We start from the raw sequence: 26,476 nt of genomic DNA, 5'->3' as shown, positions 1-26,476 counted from the left end.
ATAGGAGCACCTCCATACATAAGGCAACTGCTAACAGCTATAAAAGAGGAAATCGACAGTAACACAATAATAGTGGAGGACTTTAACACCTCACTTACACCAAAGGACAGATCATCCAGACAAAAAATTAATAAGGAAACACAAGCTTTAAATGACACAAAAAAACAGATAGATTTAATTGATATTTACAGGACATTCCATCCAAAAACAGCAGATTACACTTTCTTCTCAAGTGCACATGGAACATTCTCCAGGATAGATCACACAAATGACAATGAAAACACGATGATACAAAATCTATGGGAAGCAGCAAAAGCAGTTCTAAGAGGGAAGTTTGTAGCAATACAAGCCTACCTCAAGAAACAAGAAAAATCTCAAATAAACAATCTAACCTTACACCTAAAGGAACTAGAGAAAGACGAACAAACAAAACCAAAAGTTAGTAGAAGGAAAGAAATCATAAAGATCAGAGCAGAAATAAATGAAATAGAAACAAAGAAAACAATAGCAAAGATCAATAAAACTAAAAGCTGGTTCCTTGAGAAGATAAACAAAATTGATAAACCATTAGCCAGACTCATCAAGAAGAGGGAGAGGACTCAAATCAATAAAATTAAAAATGAAAAAGGAGAAGTTACAACAGACACCACAGAAATACAAAGCATCCTAAGAGACTACTACAAGCAACTCTATGCCAATAAAATGGACAACCTGGAAGAAATGGACGAATTCTTAGAAAGGTATAACCTTCCAGGACTGAACCAGGAAGAAATAGAAAATACAAAGAGACCAGTCACAAGTAATGAAATTGAAACTGTGATGAAAACTCTTCCAACAAACTAAAGTCCAAGACCAGATGGCTTCACAGGTGAATTCTACCAAACATTTAAAGAAGAACTAACACCCAAACTTCTCAAACTCTTCCAAAAAATTGCAGAGGAAGGAACACTCCCAAACTCATTCTCTGAGGCTACCATCACCCTGGTACCAAAACCAAAGATACCACAAAAAAAGAAAATTACACACCAATATCACTGATGAATAGAGATGCAAAAATCTACAACAAAATACTAGCAAACAGAGTCCAACAACATAATAAAAGGATCATACACCATGATCAAGTGGGATTTATCCCAGGGATGCAAGGATCCTTCAATATATGCAAATCAATCAACGGGATACACCATATTAACAAACTGAAGAATAAAAACCATATGATCATCTCAACATAAGCAGAAAAAGCTTGACAAAATTCAGCACCCATTTATGATAAAAACTCTCCAGAAAGTGGGCATAGAGGGAACCTACCTCAACATTATAAAGGCCATATACGACAAACCCACAGCAAACATCATTCTCAATGGTGAAAAACTGAAAACATTTCCTCTAAGATCAGGAACAAGACAAGGATGTCTACTCTCGCCACTATTACTCAACATAGTTTTGGAAGTCCTAGCCATGGAAATCAGAGAAGAAAAAGAAATAAAAGGAATACAAATCGGGAACAACAAGTAAAACTGTCACTGTTTGCAGATGACATGATACTATATGTAGAGAATCCTAAAGATTTCACCAGAAAACTACTAGAGCTAATAAATGAACTTGGTAAAGTTGCAGGATAGATAATTAATGCACAGAAATCTCTTGCATTCCTATACACTAACAATGAAAGATCAGAAAGAGGAATTAAGGAAACAATTCCAATCACCACTTCAAGAAAAAGAATAAAATACCCAGGAATAAACCTACCTAAGGAGGTAAAAGACCTGTACTCCGAAAACTATAAGACACTGATGAAAGAAATCAACAATGACACAAACAGATGGAGAAATATACCATGTTCTTGAACTGGAAGACTCAATATTGTGAAGATGACTATACTACCCAAAGCAATCTACGGATTCAGTGCAGTCCCTATCAAATTACCAATGGCATTTTTTACAGAACTAGAAAAAATAACCTTAAAATTTGTATGGAGGCACAAAAGACCCTGAATAGCCAAAGCAGTCTTGAGGGAAAAAAACGTAGCTGGAGGAATCAGACTCCCTGACTTCAGACTATACTACAAAGCTACAGTAATCAAGATAATATGGTAATGGTACAAAACCAGAAACCTAGATCAATGGAACAAGATAGAAAACCCAGACGTAAACCCACGCACCTATGGTCAACTAATCTATGACAAAGGAGGCAAGGATATATAATGGAGAAAAGACAGTCTCTTCAGTAAGTGGTGCAGGGAAAACTGGACAGCTACATGTAAAGGAATGAAATTAGAACACTCCCTAACACCATACACAAAGATAAACTCAAAATGGATTAAACATCTAAATATAAGACCGGACACTATAAATCTCTTAGAGGAAAACATAGGAAGAACACTCTTTGACATAAATATCAGCAAGATCTTTTCTGATCCACCTCCTAGAGTAATGGAAATAAAAACAAAAATAAACAAATGGAACCTAATGAAACTTCAAAGCTTTTGCAAAGCAAAGGAAACTGCAAACAAGACGAAAAGGCAACCTTCAGTTGGGAGAAAATATTTGCAAACAAATCAACGGACAAAGGATTAATCTCCAAAATATATAAACAGCTCATGCAGCTCAATATTAAAAAAACAAACAACCCAATTCAAAAATGCGCAGAAGACCTAAATAGACATTTCTCCAAGGAAAACATACAGGTGGCCAAAAGCACATGAAAAGCTGCTCAACATCACTAATAATTAGAGACATGCAAATCAAAACTACAAGAAGATATCACCTCACACCAGTTCGAATGGGCACCATCAGAAAATCTACAAAGAACAAATGCTGGAGAGGGTGTGGAGAAAAGGGAACCCTCTTGCACTGTTGGTGGGAATGTAAATTGATACAGCCACTATGGAGAACAGTATGGAGGTTCCTTAAAAAACTAAAAATAGAACTACCATACGACCCAGCAATCCCACTACTGGGCATATACCCAGAGAAGCCATAATTCAAAAAGACACATGCACCCCAGTGTTCCTTGCAGCACTATTTACAATAGCCAGGTCATGGAAGCAACCTAAATGCCCATCGACAGACAAATGGATAAAGAAGATGTGGTACATATATACAATGGAATATTACTCAGCCATAAAAAGGAACATAATTGGGTTATTCATAGAGACGTGGATGGATCTGGAGACTGTCATACAGAGTGAAGTCAGAAAGAGAAAAACAGATATCGTATACTAACGCATATATGTGGAACCTAGAAAAATGGTACAGATGAACCGGTTTGCAGGGCAGAAACAGAAACACAGATGTGGAGAACAAATGTATGGACACTCAAGGGGGAAAGCGGTGGGGTGGTGGTGGTGGTGGGGATGGTGGTGTGATGAACTGGGCAATTGGGATTGACATGTATACACTGATGTGTATAAAATTGATGACTAATAAGAACCTGCTGTATAAAAAAATAAATTTAATTTAATTTAAAAAAAAGAAAGATTGTAAAGGGCTTCAAGAGGTCATATTGTCCATCACCCTACCTCAGCTGTGCTGTACATACTGTAACAGTATTAGAAATTTAAGATGACCTCCTTTATACCTGACCAATCTGTTATTTTTTTTTAACATGCTGACTCCTATTTTCAATTGATATTTAATTTGTATTATATTCACTACTTTTCAATTTTTCTCTCTTATTGGTTTAGGAAACTTAAAAAAAATCTTCACAAACACAGCCATTTTATTATGTTAAAAGTTTTAATGTTTTGATTTCCAACTGTCATAAACAAAGTTCTAATACATTTCACAGACAAAAACCAAAAAAACAAGAAGATACATACACCCCAATGTTCACTGCAGCACTATTTACAGTAGCCGGGTCATGGAAGCAACCTAAATGCCCATCAACAGACGAATGGATAAAGAAGATGTGGTACATATATACAATGGAGTATTACTCAGCCATAAAATGAACGAAATTGGGTCATTTGTAGAGACGTGGATGGATGTAGACTGTCATATATAGTGACGTAAGTCAGAAAGAGAAAAACAAATATCATATATTAACGCATATATGTGACACCTAGAAAAATGGTACACATGAACAGGTTTGCAGGGCAGAAATAGAGACACAGACATAGAGAACAAACATGTACACCAAGGGGGGAAAGTGGCGGTGGTGGTGGTGGTGTGATGAATTGGGAGATTGGGATTGACATATACACTAATATAGATAAAATAGATAACTAATAAGAACCTGCTGTATAAAAAATAAATAAAATTCAAAATAAAGAAAAGATTCTCATAAAATCTCTGTTCTAATCTATAAGTGTTCAAATGTCACTATTAATTATTCTCTCTCTTTTGAGCATATTTTTTCCCTTGGCTCTTAGGATATCACATCCTTCTGGACATCCTTTGGATCTTTTCTGCTGGCCCTTCACCCTCTGCTTGATAGATAATGTAGGAGGACCCAGGACTTCTTCTCAAATTTCACTCTTCTCCAGATGACCATATGTAATCCCACGGCTACAAATACTCCCTACTTAACAATTATTCTCTATCTATATACCCAGCTCTGACCTCTATTGGAATTCCAGATTCATATAGGTATTTCAGATTTAACTTGACCAGAATAGAATTTTATCTCATCTCTCACCCCAACCCTGCTCCTCCAAGTTGCTCAAGCCAAAAATTAAGGAATTACCATTGATTCCTCTTTTTCTCTCATTCCCCATATCTGATTTAGAAGCTGATTAATTAATCAGCTTCTAAACTTCTCAACATTTCCTGAAATAGTTTAAGTTCCTGCATTTCCACTACTAACCATTCTAGTCCAAACCATCTTCATCTCTCTCTTGAATTACTGCACTAGCCTTCTAATGGTCTATTTCCAATTTTGGCCTCCTTTAGTCCTTTCTCCATATAAGTTTGAGGGCGTACTTTAAAAAATACTAATTAAATTATGTTACTCCTCTGCTCCAGCTTCTCAGCACACTTGGAATAAAATTTAAAGTCCTAACTTTGGCTTTCAGAGCCCCACATAGTCTGGCCTTGGCCTACTTCTTTGGCTTCATTCCCTATCATCCTCCCCTTTGCTCACCAAGCTCCAGCAATACTGACCTGAATTTAATTACATAACACTTGTTATATACTGAATGTGTCTCTAACCATTCATATATGGACGCCCTAACCCTCAGTGTGACTATATTTGAAGATAGGGCCCCTGAAGAGGTGATAAAGGTTAAAAATCCAATAGGAAAAAAAAAAATCCAATAGAGCCAGTCCCCTTATAAGAGGAAGATTTATCTCTCTATCTCTCCCTCCCTCCCTCCCCATGTACACACTGAGAAGAAGCCATGTGAGGACACAGCCAGAAGGTGGCCATCTACAGGCCAGAAAGAGAGTCCTCACCAGGAACCAAATCAGCCAGCAACATGATCTCGGACTTTCCAGCTTCCAGACTGTGAGAAATAGATTTCTGTTGTTTAAGCCACATAGTCTGTGGTATTTTGTGATGACAGCCTGAGCTAACTAATATACTACCAAGGTCATTAAGGCTTCAGGGCCTTTGCTCATTCTTCAGCCTAGAATGCTCTTCCTTGATCTTTGACTTTTGATTCCTTCTTGTCATTCAAGTATCAGCTTAAATTTCATCTTTCCAGAGAGGATAACCCCAACTGCTCAACCTAAAGAAGGGTAACCCAATTACCCTCTGTTTTAATTTTCTATAGAGCATTTACCACGATGATCTACTGTCAACTAACACAATGATCTACTGTCAACTAACAATTCTCTGAACGATATCTTAAATCCCAGGCCAGTTTTTCCTTATTACTTATCAATTCTGGGGATGCAATATTTTACATTACCTTCAGAAAAACAATATGAAGAAGATAACTTAGCTACAAAAATAATCTTATAATATATAATGCATTTGAACAAACATATAAATACATATTTGGGTAAACTGTACATAAATGTTACAATTACACATTTTACTTAGCACCACTATAATAGTGCTTAGAAACTAGCCTGCATTTTACAAATCTCCTTAGGCACAGAGAAGAGCAAAAACTATTTTCTAAATTCCCACATGTTATCCTGAATAATACCTTTAAATTCTTGGGTCCTGTTACATAATTCCCCATTTCATTATTTTAAAGTAGATGTTCCCTTAAAATTACATGAAGATTTTATTGTTAGTGGTGATTCTTTTTCCTGTTCAGAGAACAGTGATAATCTATGTATTTCCTGTGTGTAGACATATATCAAAGACACTAATGTTAATGTTCTTTCACACTCAAAATACATAATCTAGCTTATAAGCCCTGTTGCTTATATTAGTTTATAATTTGTTTTCTCGTGAATTAGTTTAAATAAAACTTTTCAGCATCCTGTCCTGGTAAAGGGGACTGGATTATCAATGTTTTTTCTCTAACTTTGAACTATACAGTTTATATTACTGTAATCTTGATTTAAAATTACTCTCTAGACAAAAACAAGGTAGGTAGGTATTTTCTGAGAGAAAAATATCTTCTGTTCACAGGGTCTCCAGGCTCTTTAAGTCATTTATGACTTACCTTCTGTAGACCTTCATGAATGAGGTGACCTATGTCATCTATACTTCTTCCTAACCGTTTAGATAGATATGTGAAGATTGGATCTTCTTTAGGTAGTAGAGGAGCAGAAAGATTAACTCTCTCTTGTACACCCTGAAGAGAAGAAAAAATTGAAAAAACAGAAAAAGAAGATTATAAGACATTAGAAATCACAAGTAATTTGGTATCTTATGGTATTTACTTTGAAGGAATTTTAAGAAATAGGAGATGTTTGTTAAATAATAAAGCTGTATGGAAGGAGAGAAGAAAGAAAAAGAGTATGTATAAGCGAGAGATTAAAGAAAAAAATGAAAACAAACAAAACCCCCCAATTTCCTCTACTTACTCGCAAGTGCTGAAAAGCATGTATACTATATGGAAGTTCTAGAATTTTAGTACAATCAGGCTGCTCAGGGTCTGGAGGAACAGGAGATTCTGTGTCTATATAATCTTCAGGGCTAAAATCAAGAGGCAAGAAGTAATGAATGAATGAAAAGCGAAGATATGTCCAATTTTTCCCTAATTAAATCATATTCTCAAAGCATCTCACTTTACAACCAATATTAGTCAACATGCATACTTTTTTCATAGAGCTGTTGTTGGAGCAAAATATTTTGAGAGCTCAACTTAAAGGAGATATATCAAGAGTTAGGGAGGGCCCGGGGTTCGAACCCTGGTCAGGGAACAAGATCCCACATGCATGCTGCAACTAAAAGATCCTGCATGCTGCAACAAAGATCCCGCGTGCCACAACTAAGACCCAGAGCAGCAAAATAAATTAAAAAAAAAAAAAAATGGTTAGGGAGAAAATAGGAAAGTCACAAACCGTTAAGACTGTGGACTCTGGACTTCCCCAGTGGTGCAGTGGTTAAAAATCTGCCTGCCAGTGCAGGGCACATGGGTTCAAGCCCTGGTCCGGGAAGATCCCACATGCCACGGAGCAACTAAGCCTGTGTGCCACAACTACTGAGCCAGTGCTCTAGAACCTGCCAGCCACAACTACTGAAGCCTGCATGCCTAGAGTCTGTGCTCTGCAACAAGAAGCCCGCCCATCGCAATGAAGAGTAGCCCCCGCTCGCCACAACTACAGAAAGCCCATGCGCAGCAACGAAGACTCAACGCAGCCAAAAACAAACAAATTAATTAATTTTAAAAAAGACTGTGGACTTTTCAAAAGCTAATATAACACTGCTCAACTCTTTCTAGAAATGTTAAACCAGTTTACACTTCTATATAGTCTTTCTACATTTTTACCAGTTATTGATTTTTAAACATTTTTTTCAATTTGAGAGATGAAAAATATGTCCACATGTTTATTGGACATTTGCATTTTTTTTTACCATAAATTGTTCAATTTTCTACTGTGGTATTAAATATTTTTAATTGATTTGTAAGAATTCTATACATAGTATACATTTTGAACTTTCAAATTTCAATAAAATCCTCAGTGATTGAACCTTTTTCTCATTAGAGAAATAATTTCTAATTGATTCAAGAAAGGTCTGTTTAGGAAGATGTACTTTATTTTTGAAAAGAGAATTTCTTTACCTGATATCTTTGCTCTCCAAAGTTATGTATGTGCCATCATACAGATCTAGGTCCCCTAAGGGTACCTTGGCTTTGATGCAGTCTGGATCCTCTTTATTATGTCTCTGTTCCAGTCCTGTATCTCTGTCCTCATTCTCTTCTATATGAATTTTTTGAGCAACTAATTGCTTCTGTTGAGAAGAAAATAAGAACACAAATGGATTTTTCTAATATTTCAACCTAGATACCATGTAAGAGAAAGGAGAATTTAATGTGTTGAACAAGTCAGAGAATTCAAAATATGCCCTCGGTTACATTAGTTGACATAAATAAGCTTCTCAAAACAGGTGTCCATATACAGAAAGTAACAGAACATGACATTTATAATACTGGCACATGAGTGCCTTATGATACGATCTCTGACTATCTATAAAACTGCATCTATCAACTTAACTGGCACAGAATAGCTCAGCAAGTAGAAGTACCTTGGGGGCTTCCCTGGTGGTGCAGTGGTTGAGAGTCCGCCTGCCAATGCAGGGGACACGGGTTCGTGCCCCAGTCCGGGAAGATCCCAAATGCCGCGGAGCGGCTGGGCCCATGAGCCATGGCCACTGAGCCTGTGCGTCCGGAGCCTGTGCTCCGCAACGGGAGAGGCCACAACAGTGAGAGGCCGACACACCGCAAAAAAAAAAAAAAAAAAAAAAAAGAAGTACCTTGAATTGTCCAAACATGTCATATTTCAGTCCTTGAAGACATCTAGCACACTGATAGTGCTACCTGAAGTAACTAGTATTACCTGAAGTAACTAGTATTCCAGGAGAATTCCTGCCACTGACATTTTTTTTTCCAAACATACAGAGGAATTAAGTAACAGCCATGTTTCTACCACCCTATCTATCTTAAAATTTGGTCATACTCCAGATTTTTCTAAAAGAAAAAAAAAATAGTTGAAGCCCCTCTTAACTGCCTTTGAGATCCCGCTCTCACTTCCAAAAGTTACCACTATCCTGGGAATGCCCTCATGGTCCGGTGGTTAGGACTCGGAGCTTTCACTTCCATGGCCTGGGTTCAATCCCTGGTTGGGGAACTAAGATCCCACAAGCTGCGTGGCATGGCCAAGAGAATAAATAAATAAATAAATAAATAAATAAAAGAACAAAAGCTACCACTATCCTGAATGTTTTATGCATGTATATTTTTATAAAATATTACTATATTGCCCTACTTCTTTTAAAATATTACTTTATATATATATAGCTATATCTCCAAAATCAACATATAGCATGGCTTTGCAAATTTTAAAATTTTATATAAATACTATCATATTGTATGTATCATTCCACAACTTTCTTTTTTTTAACTTAATATTATGTTTTGAGATTTATCTACATTGGTCAGTATAGCTCTAAATTTTTCATTCTAATGGATGTATAAAAATGTATTTATTTTCTGGTAAACCATTAGGTTGCTTCTTTTTAAATATTTTTTGCTATTAAATGTGCTATGATATTCTTATAAAACTGTCATTGTTTGAGAGTTCCAGTAGGAGAAAAATATGGGGCTGTATGGCATACATTTTCAGTTTATTTAGTCACCATCAATCTGCTCTTCAAAGTGGTTATAAAAACTAGAATTCTACCAACAGATTAGGATAATACCCATCTCCCCAAAAACTTGCCAACATTTGGTTTTGTCCTACTTTTAAAAAAAATTATTTTAATTATTTTTATACAGCACTTTCTTATTAGTCATCAATTTTATATACATCAGTGTATACCGTCAATCCCAATCGCCCAATTCAACACACCACCACCCACACCCACCCGTGGTTTTCACCCCTGGATGTCCATACGTTTGTTCTCTACATCTGTGTCTCAACTTCTGCCCTGCAAACCGGTTCATCTGTACCATTTTTATAGGTTCCACATATATGCGTTAATATATATTTGTTTTTCTCTTTCTGACTTACTTCACTCTGTATGACAGTCTCTAGATCCATCCACGTCTCAACAAATGACTCAATTTCGTTCCTTTTTATGGCTGAGTAATATTTCACTGTATGTATGTACCATAACTTCTTTATCCATTCGTCTGTCGATGGGCATTTAGGTTGCTTCCATGACCTGGCTATTGTAAATAGTGCTGCAAGGAACACTGGAGTGCATGTGTCTTTTTGAATTATGGTTTTCTCTGGGTATATGCCCAGTAGTGGGATTTCTGGATCATATAATAACTCTACTTTTAGTTTTTTAAAGAACCTCCAGACTGTTCTCCATAGTGGCTGTATCAATTTACATTCCCACCAACAGTGCAAGAGGGTTCCCTTTTATCTACACCCTCTCCAGCATTTGTTCTTTGTAGATTTTCTGATGATGCCCATTCGAACTGGTGTGAGGTGATATCTCCTTGTAGTTTTGATTTGCATGTCTCTAATTATTAATGATGTTGAGCAGCTTTTCACGTGCTTCTGGCCATGTGTATGTCTTCCTTGGAGAAATGTCTATTTAGGTCTTCTGCGCATTTTTGGATTGGGTTGTTTGTTTTTTTAATATTGAGCTGCATGAGCTGGTTTATATATTTTGGAGATTAATCCTTTGTCCAATGATTCGTTTGCAAATATTTTCTCCCATTCTGAGGGTTGTCTTTTCGTCTTGTTTATGGTTTCCTTTCCTGTGCAAAGGCTTCGAAGTTTCATTAGGTCCCATTTGTTTTTGTTTTTATTTCCAGTACTCTAGGAGGTGGATCAAAAAAGATCTTGCGGGCTTCCCCGGTGGCGCAGTGGTTGAGAGTCCGCCTGCCAATGCAGGGGACGCGGGTTCGTGCCCCGGTCTGGGAAGATCCCACATGCCGCGGAGCGGCTGGGCCCGTGAGCCATGGCCGCTGAGCCTGCGCGTCCGGAGCCTGCGCTCCGCGACACCGCCAAAAAAAAAAAAAAAAAAAAAAAAGATCTTGCTGTGGTTTATGTCAAAGAGTGTTCTTCCTATGTTTTCCTGTCAGAATTTTATAGTGCCTGGTCTTATATTTAGGTCTCTAATCCATTTTGAGTTTACTTTGTGCATGGTGTTAGGGAGTGTTCTAATTTCATTCTTTTACATGTAGCTGTACAGTTTCCCCAGTACCACTTATTGAAGAGACTGTCTTTTCTTCATTGTATATCTTTGCCTCCTTTGTCATAGATTAGTTGACGACAGGTGCATGGGTTTACGTCTGGGTTTTCTATCTTGTTCCATTGATTTAGGTTTCTGTTTTTGTGCCAATACCATATTGTCTTGATTACTGTAGCCTTGTAGTATAGTCTGAAGTCAGGGAGTCTGATTCCTCCAGCTACGTTTTTTTCCCTCAAGACTGCTTTGGCTCTTCAGGGTCTTTTGTGCCTCCATACAAATTTTAAGGTTATTTTTTCTAGTTCTGTAAAAGATGCCATTGGTAATTTGATAGGGACTGCACTGAATCAGTAGATTGCTATGGGTAGTGTAGTCATTTTCACAATATTGATTTTTCCAATCCAAGAACATGGTATATCTTTCCACCTGTTGGTATCATCCATCAGTGTCTTATAGTTTTCTGCATACAGGTCTTTTGTCTCCCTAGGTAGGTTTATTCCTAGGTATTTTATTCTTTTTGTTGCAATGATAAATGGGAGTGTTTCCTTAATTTCTCTTTCAGATTTTTCAATATTAGTGTATAGGAAAGCAAGAGATTTCTGGGCATTAATTTTGTATCCTGCAACTTTACCAAATTCAATGATTAGCTCTAGTAGTTTTCTGGTGGCATCTTTAGGATTCTCTATGTATAGTATCATGTCATCTGCAAATAGTGACAGTTTTACTTCTTTCCCAATTTGTATTCCTTTTATTTCTTTTTCTTCTCTGATTTCCATGGCTAGGACTTCCAAAACTATGTTGAATAACTGTGGTGAGAATGGACATCCTTGTCTTGTTCCTGATTTAGAGGAAATGCTTTCAGTTTTTCACCATTGAGAATGATGTTTGCTGTGGGTTTGTTGTATGTGGCTTCTATTATGTTGAGTTAGGTTCTCTCTATGCCCACTTTCTGGAGAGTTTTTATCATAAATGGGTGCTGAATTTTGTCAAGCTTTTTCTGCTTCTATTGAGATGATCATATGGTTTTTATTCTTCAATTTATTAATATGGTGTATCACATTGATTGATTTGCATATACTGAAGAATCCTCGCAACCATGGGATAAATCCCACTTGATCATGGTGTATGATCCTTTTAATGTGTTGTTGGATTCTGTTTGGTAGTATTTTGTAGAGGATTTTTGCATCTATATTCATCAGTGATATTGATCTGTAATTTTCTTTTTTTGTAGTATTTTTTTCTGGTTTTGGTATCAGGGTGATGGTGGCCTCATAGAATATGTTTGGGAGTGTTGCTTCCTCTGCAATTTTTTGGAAGAGTTTGAGAAGGATGGATGTTAGCTCTTCTCTAAATATTTGATAGAATTCACCTGTGAAGCCATCTGGTCCTGAATTTTGTTTGTTGGAAGATTTGTAATCAGAGTTTCAATTTCATTACTTGTGATTTCAATTTCATTACTTGTGATTTCAATTTCATTACCTGTGATTATTTTCTATTTCTTCCTGGTTCAGTCTTGGAAGGTTATATCTTTCTGGGAATTTATCCATTTCTTCCAGGTTGTCCATTTTATTGGCATGGAGTTGCTTGTAGTAGTCTCTTAGGATGCTTTGTATTTCTGTGGTGTCTGTCATAACTTCTCCTTTTTCATTTTTAATTTTATTGATTTAAGTCCTCTCCCTCTTTTGCTTGATGAGTCTGGCTAATGGTTTACCAATTTTGTTTATCTTCTCAAAAAACCAGCTTTTAGTTTTATTGATCTTTGCTATTGTTTTCTTTGTTTCTATTTATTTCTGCTCTGATCTTTATGATTTCTTTCCTTCTACTAACTTTTGGTTTTGTTTGTTCGTCTTTCTCTAGTTCCTTTAGGTGTAAGGTTAGATTGAGATTTTTCTTGTTTCTTGAGGTAGGCTTGTATAGCTATAAACTTCCCTCTTAGAACTGCTTTTGCTGCATCCTCTAGGTTTTGGATTGTTGTGTTTTCATTGTTGTTTGTCTCTAGGTATTTTTTTATTTCCTCTTTGATTTTTTCAGTGATCTCTTGGTTATTTAATAATGTACTGTTTAGCCTCAATGTGTGTGTTTTTTATGTTTTTTCCCCTCTAATTCATTTCCCTGGACTCTCATAGCATTGTGGTCAGAAAAGATGCTTGACATGATTTCCATTTTCTTAAATTTACTGAGGCTTGATTTGTGACTCAAGATGTGATCTATCTTGGTGAATGTTACACGCATACTTGAGAAGTGTAATCTGCTGCTTTTTGATGGAATGTCCTATAAATATCAATTAAATCTTTCTGGTCTATTGTGTCATTTAAAGCTTCTGTTTCCTTATTTATTTTCATTTTGGATGATCTGTTCATTGGTGTAAGTGAGTTGTTAAAGTCCCCCACTATTATTCTGTTACTGTTGATTTCCTCTTTTATAGCTGTTAGCAGTTGCCTTATGTACTGAGGGGCTACTATGTTGGGTGCATATATATTTATAATTGTTATATCTTCTTGGATTGATCACTTGATCATATGTAGTGTCCTTCCTTGTCTCTTGTAACATTCTTTATTTTAAAGTCTACTTTATCTGATATGAGTATTGCTACTCCAGCTTTCTTTTGATTTCCATTTGTATGGAATATCTTTTTCCATCCCCTCACTTTCAGTCTGTACGTGTCCCTAGTTCTGAAGTTGGTCTCTTGTAGACAGCATATATATGGGTCGTGATTTTGTATCCATTCAGTGAGCCTGTGTCTTTCAGATGGAGCATTTAATCCATTCACGTTTAAGGTAATTATTGATATGTATGTTCCTATGACCATTTTCTTAATTATTTTGGGTTTGTTTTTGTAGGTCCTTTTCTTCTCTTGTGTTTCCCACTTAGAGAAGTTCCTTTAGCGTTTGTTGTAGAGCTGGTTTGGTGGTGCTGAATTCTCTTAGCTTTTGCTTGTCTGTAAAGCTTTTGATTTCTCCATCAGATGTGAATGAGATCCTTGCTGGGTAGAGTAATCCTGGTTGTAGTTTCTTCCCTTTCATCATTTTAAATATATTGTTCCACTCCCTTCTGGCTTGTAGACTTTCTGCTGAGAAATCAGCTGTTAACGTTATGGGAGTTGCCTTGTATGTTATTTGTCATTTTTCCCTTGTTGCTTTCAATAATTTTTCTTTGTCTTTAATTTTTGCCAATTTCATTACTATGTGTCTTGGTGTGTATCTCCTTGGGTTTATCCTGTAATGGGACTCGCTATGCTTCCTGCACTTGGGTGGCTATTTCCTTTCCCATGTTAGGGAAGTTTTTGACTGTAATCTCTTCAAATATTTTCTCTGGTCCTTTCTCTCTCTCTTCTCCTTCTGGCACCCCTATAATGTGAATGTTGTTGTGTTTAATGTTGTCCCAGAGGTCTCTTAGGCTGTCTTCATTTCTTTTCATTCTTGTTTCTTTATTCTGTTCTGCAGCAGTGAATTCCACCATTTTGTCTTCCAGGTCACTTATCCGTTCTTCTGCCTCAGTTATTCTGCTATTGATTCCTTCTAGTGTAGTTTTCATCTCACTTATTGTATTTTTCATCTGTTTGTTTGTTCTTTAATTCTTCTAGGTCTTTGTTAAACATCTCTTGCATCTTCTCGATCTTTGCCTCCATTCTTTCTCTGAGGTCCTAGATCATCTTCACTATCATTATTCTGAATTCTTTTTCTGGAAGGTTGCCTATCTCCTCTTCATTTAGTTGTTCTTCTGGGGTTTTATCTTGTTCCTTCATGTGGTACATAGCCCTCTGCCTTTTCATCTTGTCCATCTTTCTGTGAATGTGGTTTTTGTTCCACAGGCTGCAGGACTGTAGTTCTTCTTGCTTCTGTTGTCTGCCCTCTGTGTCCTACTTTTTAATTTATGTCAATTTCATGGGTATGAAATGTTAACTTGTTATAATTATTGTCTTATACTGTATTACTATTAACAAATTTGTGCCACTCCTTACAAGAGAATTCTACATCACTATTCTGCTGGACTCAGATGTGACCAATATGACTTCCTTTGGTCAATGTAACATGAGAAGTGTCATCTGAGCCTTCTAGAGGGAAGCATTTTTAGAGCCAGTGTATGCTTCACCATGTTCTTTCTTTTCCCTCAGGTACTGAGAATGGCAATACCCAGGCTGTTTAGGTGTATTTCTCATATGTACTATACAGTTAAACTAAATAAGAAATCCAATCTGATATTCCACGTTTTAATCAGTTTGTTTAATCTGTTTATATTTATTGTGATTGCTGATCTTATGGAATTATTTCAACCACATTATTTTGGGTTTTCTGTTTATCTTACTTGTTCTTTGCTGCTTTTTTCTCATTTCCTGCCTGATACGCTTTTGATACACTTTTTACATTCCCTCCCCTCCTCCTGTATCTTCTCTTTGTTTGTAGGTTTGAAAACTATAGATTGCATTTCCATTATTTTGGTTACTGTCCTTACTCTTTTTTTGGTTAACTTTTTCATCAGTAAATATTTCAGTATGATTCTGAAAGATTCTCTTTTTAAAAAAATAATACCACAACACCATTATCACATGCAAAAAATAGTAATTCCTTAACATTAAATATCCAGTCTGTGTTCATTCCCACTGTTTCTTCCCTCTTTATTTTAAAATACAGTTTGTTTGAGTCAAAGTTCAGTAAGGTCCACACACACTGCAATTGGTTGACTTGTCTCTTAAGTCTCTTTTAATATTCCGGTTACCCCTCTATTTCCATTTTTTTTAATCCCTGTAATTTATTTGAGAAAGAAATTGGGTCACTTATCCTGTAGAGTTTATTACTCTACAAGATTTTACTGACTGCATCCCACAGGTTTAACATGTTCCTCTGTCCTCTGTATTTCCTGAATACAGATCCAGAGGTTCTTAACTTTTTCATGTTATGGACTTCTTTGGCAGTCTGATGAAGCCTACAAACCCTTTCTTAGAATAATCTTTTAAATACACAGAATATATAAAATAACAAAAGAAACCAATTATAGTGAAAAGCAAATTATACTGTGGTTTGATTAGATTTATATTTCTTTTGGCAAGACTTCTGAAAGGTGGTGATATTCTTAAATTTTTAATATGTATACCTATACATTTTCCAACAGGATTTTAATTTATTCAGTTATTTTTGCCTCCTGAACATAACAAGAGAGTTAACATGCTTTAACTAATCATTGAGCATGCCCCAACCCACCTACAGACTGGTAATTTTATTTAGTTTTACCTTTTAAACACAGAAAATAAATAAATTTAGCAACTTTTTCATCAATGTTTTTACTCACCATTACACATCCTATGCACTTCCACTGGATTTACTTTTCTTCTTGCAGAAGTACTTTTTTTTTTTTTTAAGTGATGGTCTGTGGTTAGTAAACTGTCTGTGTATGTCAGAAAACTGCTTTGTCCTCACTCTTGAATGATGGTTTAAGAGTATAAAATATATTTAAAAGAATACAAAATTCTAGACTTGATGCTATTCCTCCACTGTCTTCTGGTGTCTAAGAAGTCACCCAGTTGTCACTACTTTGTAGATAAACTGTATTATCTCGTCTCATGGCTTTATGTCTATGTCAATGCATAACAAATTTATCTCTCTAGCTCAGACCTTTACACAGGAGTCCACACTAGACGAACCAACTCCTCACTCAGTGTCTTTACTTAGATGCCTAATAGGTATCTCAAACTTAATATACCAAAGCTGAACTCCTCCCCAGTCTACACCTCCTTCAGTCTTCTGTATCTCAGGTAACGCTAACTCCATACAACATCAATCGCTCAGGTCAAAAATCTTGGAATCATCCTTCACCCTCTCTCCCTATCTGTCTGTCTCTTCCCAACTACTCCATGATCATCTCCTGTGTCTAATAGTTGTAGCTGCTTCCAGGTTCTATCCAGATCCCAGGCCCAAAATCACATCACATAATTTTAGTCTAGAGTTTCTACTCCCAAGTAATATCCTACCCTGAAATGGTGTTCAGTAAATTGAAGATGCAATTATTGAACCACTGGATGGTTTGGTTTGTTTTTTGGTCATTAGGTTTCGTTTTTTCTTACTGCTTTTTTTTTTTTTTCCCACCAGACTCTTTTCAAGCTCCATCCTAGTCTTCAAGCAGTAGTGAATTTGGTTATCTTCCTTATCTTGCACGAAATATTGTCATCCCCTTTATTCCACAGAAATGAACCACCAGACACCAGAGCCTCTTCCTGGCCTTCGAGACCAGCAGTTTTACAGTTTCAGCTACATTCTGAATTTAGTGTTTTGTTCCATTTCTGGTCTATGGAGATATTTATGTTGTGTTTAGGCCTAACTATATTTTATTTTGATTTCTGTTTTGTTTTTTATCTGTCATTGCTATGTATATGAAGCAGAAGTAAAAACGAAGTACCAAGTATAGACGCATTACACTACCTTAACCAAAAATTGGTGGAGTCAATATTTTTCATTTGCATTTTCAATGACGTGGTAAATGCCATTTTCCCCCTACACATACTCTAAGTCTCCTTTCTTTATATTAATACTGAAGCTTAGAGAGATAACAATAAACATATATAATGGTGCCTATGCATCTGAAAATAAAAACTACTTTCTGCACCACTGCATCTTTCTGAACACTGTGTTTAAGCTTCCCAGCATGAAGCCCAATAAATATATCTATTGTCTTTTTCCTAGTATTCATAAAAATCAACATTTCCAAATTTATAAGTGACAAAACTGGTAGGAACAAGGTGAGATACTATTTAAAAAATGGTGTGTTCAAGTTTTATAAATATTGCTAAAGTGCTACTACCTATACACAGCTGGTTAGTATGTGCTAAAAGCTCCTCCTTCTTAATTTACAGAAATTTTAAAAATATATAATTATAACTACTGCTGTTGATAGATGTATCACTCTGAATTTATATAAATGAAATTCAGAACTTTTACATTAACTAGAAAATTAATGGCTACCTGGTTTTACCTTTGGTTTAAGCCAAGAGATAAGGCGTTTGCCTCTGGTTCTGCCATAACTTGTTTTATGAAAATCAGGCAATTCACTGTCTTTAGGTCTAATTGTTTCCTTGCTTCTAAAATGAGGATGATCTTTATGATTCCTTCTAGCACTCAAAGACTCTGACTCATTATTCCCAACAATTTTCTAAATCTCATTTTGCAAATTGGGTTACTTTTTCTGCAACTTAAAGTTTCCTTAAAATTTGGATTCAATTTACACTGTAACTTTTAAGAACAGGTTTTATGAGAGAAAAAAGAAACTATTTTTTAAATAGTTAATATTCTTTGCTACTATGAAGAATCAGTTTATGAAAATCAATGATAGAAACAAAAAGGTCAGATTTTATAAGCACTAATATCAAGCTTTCAAGGTGTGGAAAAAGAATTTGAAAAAGAACAGCTATATGTATATGTACAACTAAATTACTCTGCTGTACACCTGAAACTAACACATTTAATCAACTATACTCCAATATAAAATAAAAATGAAAATAAAGTTTTCAAGATGCAAAGTGATGAATGCTTTCCACCTCAATCATAAGAACACAAAATACCAAGACCCTAGTTTTTACTACCTGGGAATTAACAAAATTATATTTTTATGATGTATTCAAAACATTCTACCTTTTGATATTTTACCCAAATTCTCCTTCCAAGAATATCCTGAGATAATAATGCCTTTTCATACCTGATGGAAAAATTTATACATGGAAACTTTGTTCAAGGATATAGTGAGTCAAGAATGAGGCATAAAAGAGAAAAACAAATATCATATATTAACACATACATGTGGAATCTAGAAGAATGGTTCAGATGAACCAGTTTACAAGGAAAAAAGAGACAGATGTAGAGAACAAACGTATGGACACCGGGGGGAAGTGGGGCCAGGGGTGGGGGTTGGTGGTGGTGGGATGAATTGGGCGACTGGGATTGACATGTATACATTAATATGTATAAAATAGATAACTAATAAGAACCTGCTGTATTAAAAAAATAAACAAAAGGTAATTATTAAAAAATAAAACGAAAACAAAAGCGAGACATAAAACCCAGGCTCTGGTAGTCTGTTTCTCTTACTATTGCTCAAATGGCATTCTGAATTAAAAAAAAAAAAGGACAACCTAAAAGTTGAATATTCCTGTAAAAGATTTAAAAATAATATGCTTTACTTGTTCTTTGAATACAACAGCTCCTATGAAATGCAACAAGTATCAGCTGCATATCACATGTCCAGTTGCCTCACCTCCAATTCTCTGAGGTAGTTAACTGTTGTTTCTTGTCTCATTAATATGACTAAGTCATGGGGATGCTTCAAGTTCATAGGTGAATCCACCTGCAAGCAAGCAAACAACAGATCAATAAAGTTCAGATTTCATTAACGTTTGTTTGGATATGCCTTAAATTATTGTTCAATCACCATTATAATCATTGTTAGGTGCTCAGTAACCTCAAGGGGTATTTCAAAAGTGATCACATGTAAATTTCGGCAAAGAGAATGAGAGGTTCAATAGCTGTCCCTTGAACTCCAACTTGAAAGAGCAAGCTTTCCAAGTGAATATTCTGACTTGACTAGTCATGTAAGAAATATTCAAGAAGAGAAGTATTTGGAAATGAATGATAAAGTAAATTCCCTAAAATGTATTTTATACCTATACTAATAAAAATAGATTGTTTTGTCTTGATAGCACATTCCATATCTGAACAGGTCTGGCAGCAATAAAAGGAAAAATACGAAAAGCATCTATCTTTTTGTTATGATTTTATCATGTAATGGCAAATACATTGATTATTCATTGCAATGTGATTTTTCCATGTTTTATTCATTTTTCTAATATGAAATACTAAAAATTACTTCCTGAAACACACACACACATACACACAGTGATGATGAAACTGCCAAATCAGAAATGTTGGTCACCAGGGACCATCCACAGATGCTTATTGTCAGTGCACATTTTCATTATGGGCCCTCACAGAATCATTATATGAGAATATAACACATTGGAACGTTTCGCAAATATACTTATGAAGTTTGGTGATTTGCTTACAAAATGTTTAAGACACTCTACCATAACCAAAGAATTTGTGCTATCTCCAGTACACATTTCAAACATATTAAAAAGATCATTCATCCTAAATGCCATGAAACACAAAGCTAGGCATTATTTTCCACATCATCTCTTTGATGATGTTTATATTTCCTAGGTGAGGTTGTATACACTCTTTTTTTTTAACATCTTTATTGGAGTATAACTGTTTCACAATGGTGTGTTAGTTTCTGCTTTACAACAAAGTGAATCAGTTATACATATACATACGTTCCCATATCTCTTTCTTCTTGCGTCTCCCTCCCTCCCACCCTCCCTATCCCACCCCTCTAAGTGGTCACAAAGCACAGAGCTGATCTCCCTGAAAAAGCATCTATTTTTGCAGGCTATTTGCAGAAGCTGTAAATCAGAGATAATCTAAAATAACCTTGAGACTTAATAGTTTACAATTCTTGTTTCTGAATCATAAACAAGCAACTATGTTGTTGAATATGTAGGAAAAATGAACCCTCATATGCTGGTAGCAGGATTATAAACTTATTATTTGGAGGGTTCTTTGACAACATATATCAAAATTTTAACAGTACATACCCTTTGACCTAGGAATATAAATTCTAGGAAACTATCCTATAGGCATTCTTCAAACAAGTGGGCAAAGATATATACAAGGATGCTCACTATATTACCTTTAGCTGCAAAAAACAAACAAACAAAAGACCCAACAAACCTAAGTCCAGCAATGAGGGAACAGGGAAATCCAGTGGAATGGGATACAGAAAAATGAGATCTACTATCATGGAAAGATGTTCACAATGTATAATTAACTAAAAGTAATGAAGAATAATAAGTATACTATACTTTTTTTAAGAAATTACATTTTTATAGATATAGATGTATACATGTCTGTATATGTACAAAACTAAGTTGGTTTACAGTGATTTCTTTTGGGAAGTGGGATTAAGAAGAGAGGTACATTCATATCTTTTACTTTATACACTTGTATATTTTTAAATTGTCTATAATACACACATAATATGTTTATAATGAGGAAAAAACAACACACACACACATGAGGTTTTTTGAATTTCAAGAAAATCTAAGGCAGTGGCCTTGGAGTCTACGAGATGAAATGAAGTCCCTGCTATCCCTTAGTGTTAGACTGTCAAATTATAAACTAGCTCTTCAGGAAGTTCTACTTTGAGAAGAAACTACTGGGCTGGCCAAAAAGTTCGTTTGGGTTTTTCCATGACATCTCTAAGAATCTTTCTATAATCTCTAAGAACTTGACATCAGCTCAATTAATTTTAAAACTAGCTTTTTAAGTGCAGAAGATAGCCTTGCTTAGACCTTGGTGAATGCAAGCCTATTTAAAAAAAAAATTTTTTTTTAAAGAGGGAATGGGAATTCCCTGATGGTTCAGTGGTTAGGACTTGGTGCTTTCACTTCCAGGGTGCGGGTTCAATCCCTGGTTGGGGAACTAAGATCCCACCAGCTGTGCGGCATGGCCAAGAGAATAAATAAATAAATATTTAAAAAGAGGGAATAAAAACAACATGAAATAAGTTCAATGGTTGCTTTAATAATATAATATGCACAATAACACTGGGCGATGTTGGGTGACTGCATATAAAACTCATCTGCCTCTCCTTTACCACCTCAGAGATGCCACAGGAAAGAGATGCTAGTCTGGACTAACTTCCACTCATACTTTCACTGCAATTGTCTGAACTACATAATCATCATTATGCAGTTATGGATAATTATAATCTCCCGTGGTCTCTCTTTTATGACAAAATCCCTTCACTGCTTCCCCTGGCCTTCCTACTACACTGGAATTAACATTAAAACTGGAGTCTGAATTTAAAAGGCACGAAAAATATAATAGCAAGGCCTATACTTGACCACCTGAGCCGTGAATCTCCTCTATCAATCAAACCTGGGAAAGGCCTACAAGCAAAATGCTAGGTGTTTCTCAACGAGGTGTGGAAGCTTTTGCTTCTCTTTTCATTGTATCTCAGACATTGAGAGGTAGTGATTTAATACATCTCTCTATATTTAAATGAGGTTTTTAGAAAAAAATCGGGGGAGGGAGAAGGAATGTGCGAGTATGACATTCCCATTCCAAAATACCCAACCAGTCTGATTACCTGACATTTGGAGAACTGCAAGAGGAATGACAGAATGAGACAAATGAAGATTTACATTAAAGTAATACTTAAAGTATAATCTTAGCTTTAGATCAAAAAGATACTACATAACCAGCATGGGTTGGGCCAATATTCAGTTGTGAGAAAGTACTCTTCATTTCCTTGAAGCATTTAGTTCAACAAAGATACAGTAGCTAGAGAAGGTATAAAGATAAAATTATTAGCAGAAGGAAGGGATTCCACTGACAGTTTGACAGCTGTGTTTCTCTTTTTGACTTGGCAGCAAATGGCATGGACCTCTGCCAGATTAGGGTTGGTTAGAGAAGATTTTTTTTTTTGTCTTTTGACATTTAAATTTTTTTTAACATCTTTATTAGAGTATAACTGTTTTACACTGGTGTGTTACTTTCTGCTTTACAACAAAGTGAATCAGTTATACATATACATATGTTCCCATGTCTCTTCCCTCTTGCGTCTCCCTCCCTCCCACCCTCCCTATCCCACCCCTCTAGGTGGTCACAAAGCACTGAGCTGATCTCCCTGTGCTATGCGGCTGCTTCCCACTAGCTATCTATTTTACATTTGGTAGTGTATATATGTCCATGCCACTCTCTCACTTCGTCACAGCTTACCCTTCCCCTTCCCCATATCCTCAAGTCCATACTCTAGTAGGTTTGTGTTTTATTCCCATCCTACCCCTGGTCTCTTCATGACATTTTTTTTCTTAGATTCTATATATATGTGTTAGCATATGGTATTTGTTTTTCTCCTTCTGACTTACTTCACTCTGTATGACAGACTCCAGGTCTATCCACCTCATTACAAATAACTCAGTTTCATTTCTTTTTATGGCTGACTAATATTCCATTGTATATATGTACCACATCCTCTTTATCCATTCATTTGTTGATGGACACTTAGGTTGCTTCCATGTCCTGGCTATTGTAAATAGAGCTGTCAATGAACATTTTGGTACATGACTCTTTTTGAATTATGGTTTTCTCAGGGTATATGCCCAGGAGTGGGATTGTGGGGTCGTATGGTAGTTCTATTTGTAGTTTTTTAAGGAACCTCCATACTGTTCTCCACAGTGGCTGTATCAATTTACATTCCCACCAGCAGTGCAAGAGTGTTCCCTTTTCTCCACACCCTCTCCAGCATTTATTGTTTCTAGAGTTTTTGATGATGGCCATTCTGACCAGGGTTACAGAAGATTTATAGCCTGACACATATTTTCACTGAGGTACTTTCAAGTTCTTAAATTTCCAAGACTTTATGCTAATTATCTTTGGCAAATGCCAATCAGCTTGAATTTCTCTCCTTTCAAATACCTCGCCTCCTTAGAAGATTACAAAAGATGTTTGACATGTCTGCTAAGATGTTTGACAACTCTGTAAATACTACAACATCCATTCAACTAATAAAAATTTATTAAGCCTCTATGAACCAGGTGCACTAGGAGTCCATATCTGGAGTGTATGTACTCCTATTTTATATACAATGTGAGAAGGAATGGTAATATCCCTTCAAAACCTTTAGCATTTAGAAGTGGCTGCTATAAGCCCAAAGGCAAAGAGTGATAGGAATTACAGACAGGTAGGTTAAAAATGACATAATGCATACACAAGATCTCAAAGACCTTTATGGCTTTTTCACAAAGGACAAAGAAAATTTCACTGCTGCACAGCACAATAAATGGTGCTTATAATGATCTGAATAAAAAAGAAAAAGTGAAATTATTTTCAATTTGCTGTACTTAAGGTGAGAAAGCATGAAATACATTTTAGAGCAAAATTTAAACTGCAGGGAAAAACTGACCATGTATTTGGAAATTAGCTATAATGGAATTCAACTATTCAAAATGATTCATTGTCTTAAGACTTCCAGGTAAACAAAGTTTCACTGCTACCACAGCAAATTATTTTAATAAAGAAAATGACAAAGTATGTACAACAATTCAATTTTATTTTCCTTTTAATATATTATATAAGTACATGTACCCAACTGTATATAACAACAGTAAATATCTTACTCATATCAAGTTCATTTTCATATGCTGCCATCTCTACCCACGATATTGGTAATTCCTGCATTTCTAATCTGGAGTTCTACCTCTGTGAATTCAGTAAAATCACACGGCAATAGATGGAAATGTCACTATATAAAGGTAATGACTTGACTGCCAAGTTAAACAAAGGGTGAACAAATTAAATTTAAAAAACCAATCTAGGGAATTCCCCAGCAGTCCAGAGGTTAAGACTCTGCGCTTTCAATGCCGAGGGTGCAGGTTTGATCCCTGGTCAGGGAACTAACATCCCACAAGCCACGTGGTACGGCCAAAAAAAACCCCACCAAATCTAAAATAATCAACCTAACAAAATAAACATTTTTGAGTTCTACAAAATCAATCACTTTCCACTGGTTCTTCATGATAAGAAACTGAACTTTTCTACTGTAACATTAGTTCTACCCTTTATATGCAACTTATTCTTCACATATGATGAATATTTTTATGTTACTTTTATAAAATGGTATTCAAATGAGTACATGAAGGCAATGTTAATGGGGAACTCACTCTATTCCCACCAGCAGTTTGAAACTGATTAATGAAATCTTATATTATGCCATAATCATGAAAAAAGAATTTCGCTTAGGTTAAAAATGGGATGGAATATTTAAATCTTTTATTCAGAGTTTTAGATTATTAAAATATTGTGACAATATGGTGGAAAACATAAATAAAAATATTCAAAGCAACCAAGATTTCACCTCTACCTTAAATGACCCCACTTAGTATTTACAGTTTTTCCTATCCAGTACCTGCAATATCCTTCTTGTGGCAAAACACCTGCTTTGCTTGGCTAGAAGCATCCTTCCGCACATGGGAAGCCTGATCAGTGGATTCCTTCCCCTTGGTATCGTGGTGATTATTTCTGAGAAGGGACATTAACCAAGTAGTGAGCTTATACTAAAGAGCCCCTAATCCAGAACTTTTGTTTGAGCTATTGGGGAATAGCCATCGTGCACCCACAGTGGGCCTGAGAATGGGGTTGAAGAAGTAAACAAATAAAGACAGAGAAAAACCTATCCTGGTTATACTGTTCGAGCCCTGGATCAATCTGTATCTGTAGCACTTAGAATTTGTCCAGAGGGGAGGAGAAGCACCTGGACCCTGCGCTCGCTGAGCGCCCTCCAAGGAAACCTACACAACCCACTGAAACCAACCTTAGCCACTGGGGACACACACCAAAAACAACAGGAACTACGAACCTGCAGCCTGCGAAAAAGAGACCCCAAACACAGGAAAAAGCAAAACGAAAAGACATAAAAGCATGCAGCAGATGAAGGAGCTAGGTAAAAACCCACCAGAACAAACAAATGAAGAGGAAATAGGCAGTCTACCTGAAAAAGAATTCAGAATAATGATAGTAAAGATGATCCAAAATCTTGGAAATAGAATAGACAAAATGCAAGAAACATTTAACAAGGACCTAGAAGAACTAAAGAGGAAACAAGCAATGATTAACAACACAATAAATGAAATTAAAAGTACGCTAGAAGGGATCAATAGCAGAAAAACTGAGGCAGAATAACGGATAAGTGACCTGGAAGATAAAATAGTGGAAATAACTGCTGCAGAGCAGAAGAAAGAAAAAAGAATGAAAAGAACTGAGGACAGTCTCAGAGACCTCTGGGACAACATTAAATGCAACAACAATCGAATTATAGGGGTCTCAGAAGAAGAAGAGGAAAAGAAAGGGACTGAGAAAATATTTGAAGAGATTATAGTTGAAAACTTCCCTAATATGGGAAAGGAAATAGTTAATCAAGTCCAGGAAGCACAGAGAGTCCCATACAGGATAAATCCAAGGAGAAACACGCCAAGACACATATTAATCAAACTACAAAGAAAACATATTAAAAGCAGCAAGGGAAAAACAACAAATAACACACAAGGGAATCCCCATTAGGTTAACAGCTGATCTTTCAGCAGAAACTCCGCAAGCCAGAAAGGAGAGCAGAACATTGAAAGTGATGAAGGAGAAAAACCTACAACCAAGATTACTATACCCAG

The 26,476-nt window shown here is 35.9% G+C and overlaps 1 protein-coding gene across 7 annotated transcripts in view; it reads right to left on the bottom strand.

Moving 5' to 3' along the window:
* The window catches only part of TTC17 (tetratricopeptide repeat domain 17), a 148,309-nt gene that overhangs the window by 100,354 nt on the left and 21,479 nt on the right, over positions 1–26,476 (bottom strand). For all 7 annotated transcript variants that reach the window (XM_059069917.2, XM_067037034.1, XM_059069919.2 and 4 more), the window contains exons 2-5: positions 19,450–19,539; positions 8,129–8,298; positions 6,927–7,038; positions 6,563–6,694 (exon numbers count right to left, since the gene is read on the bottom strand). In XM_059069917.2, coding sequence (XP_058925900.1) covers positions 6,563–6,694; positions 6,927–7,038; positions 8,129–8,298; positions 19,450–19,539 — 504 coding nt within the window. The remainder of the gene's footprint in view (positions 1–6,562; positions 6,695–6,926; positions 7,039–8,128; positions 8,299–19,449; positions 19,540–26,476) is intronic.

Source organism: Kogia breviceps, chromosome 7 (genome assembly GCF_026419965.1).
Source record: "Kogia breviceps isolate mKogBre1 chromosome 7, mKogBre1 haplotype 1, whole genome shotgun sequence".
In the NCBI taxonomy this organism is placed as follows: Eukaryota; Metazoa; Chordata; class Mammalia; order Artiodactyla; family Physeteridae; genus Kogia; species Kogia breviceps.
The sequence above is the reverse complement of the archived record's forward strand: the minus strand, read 5'-3'. Positions and strand labels throughout refer to the sequence as shown.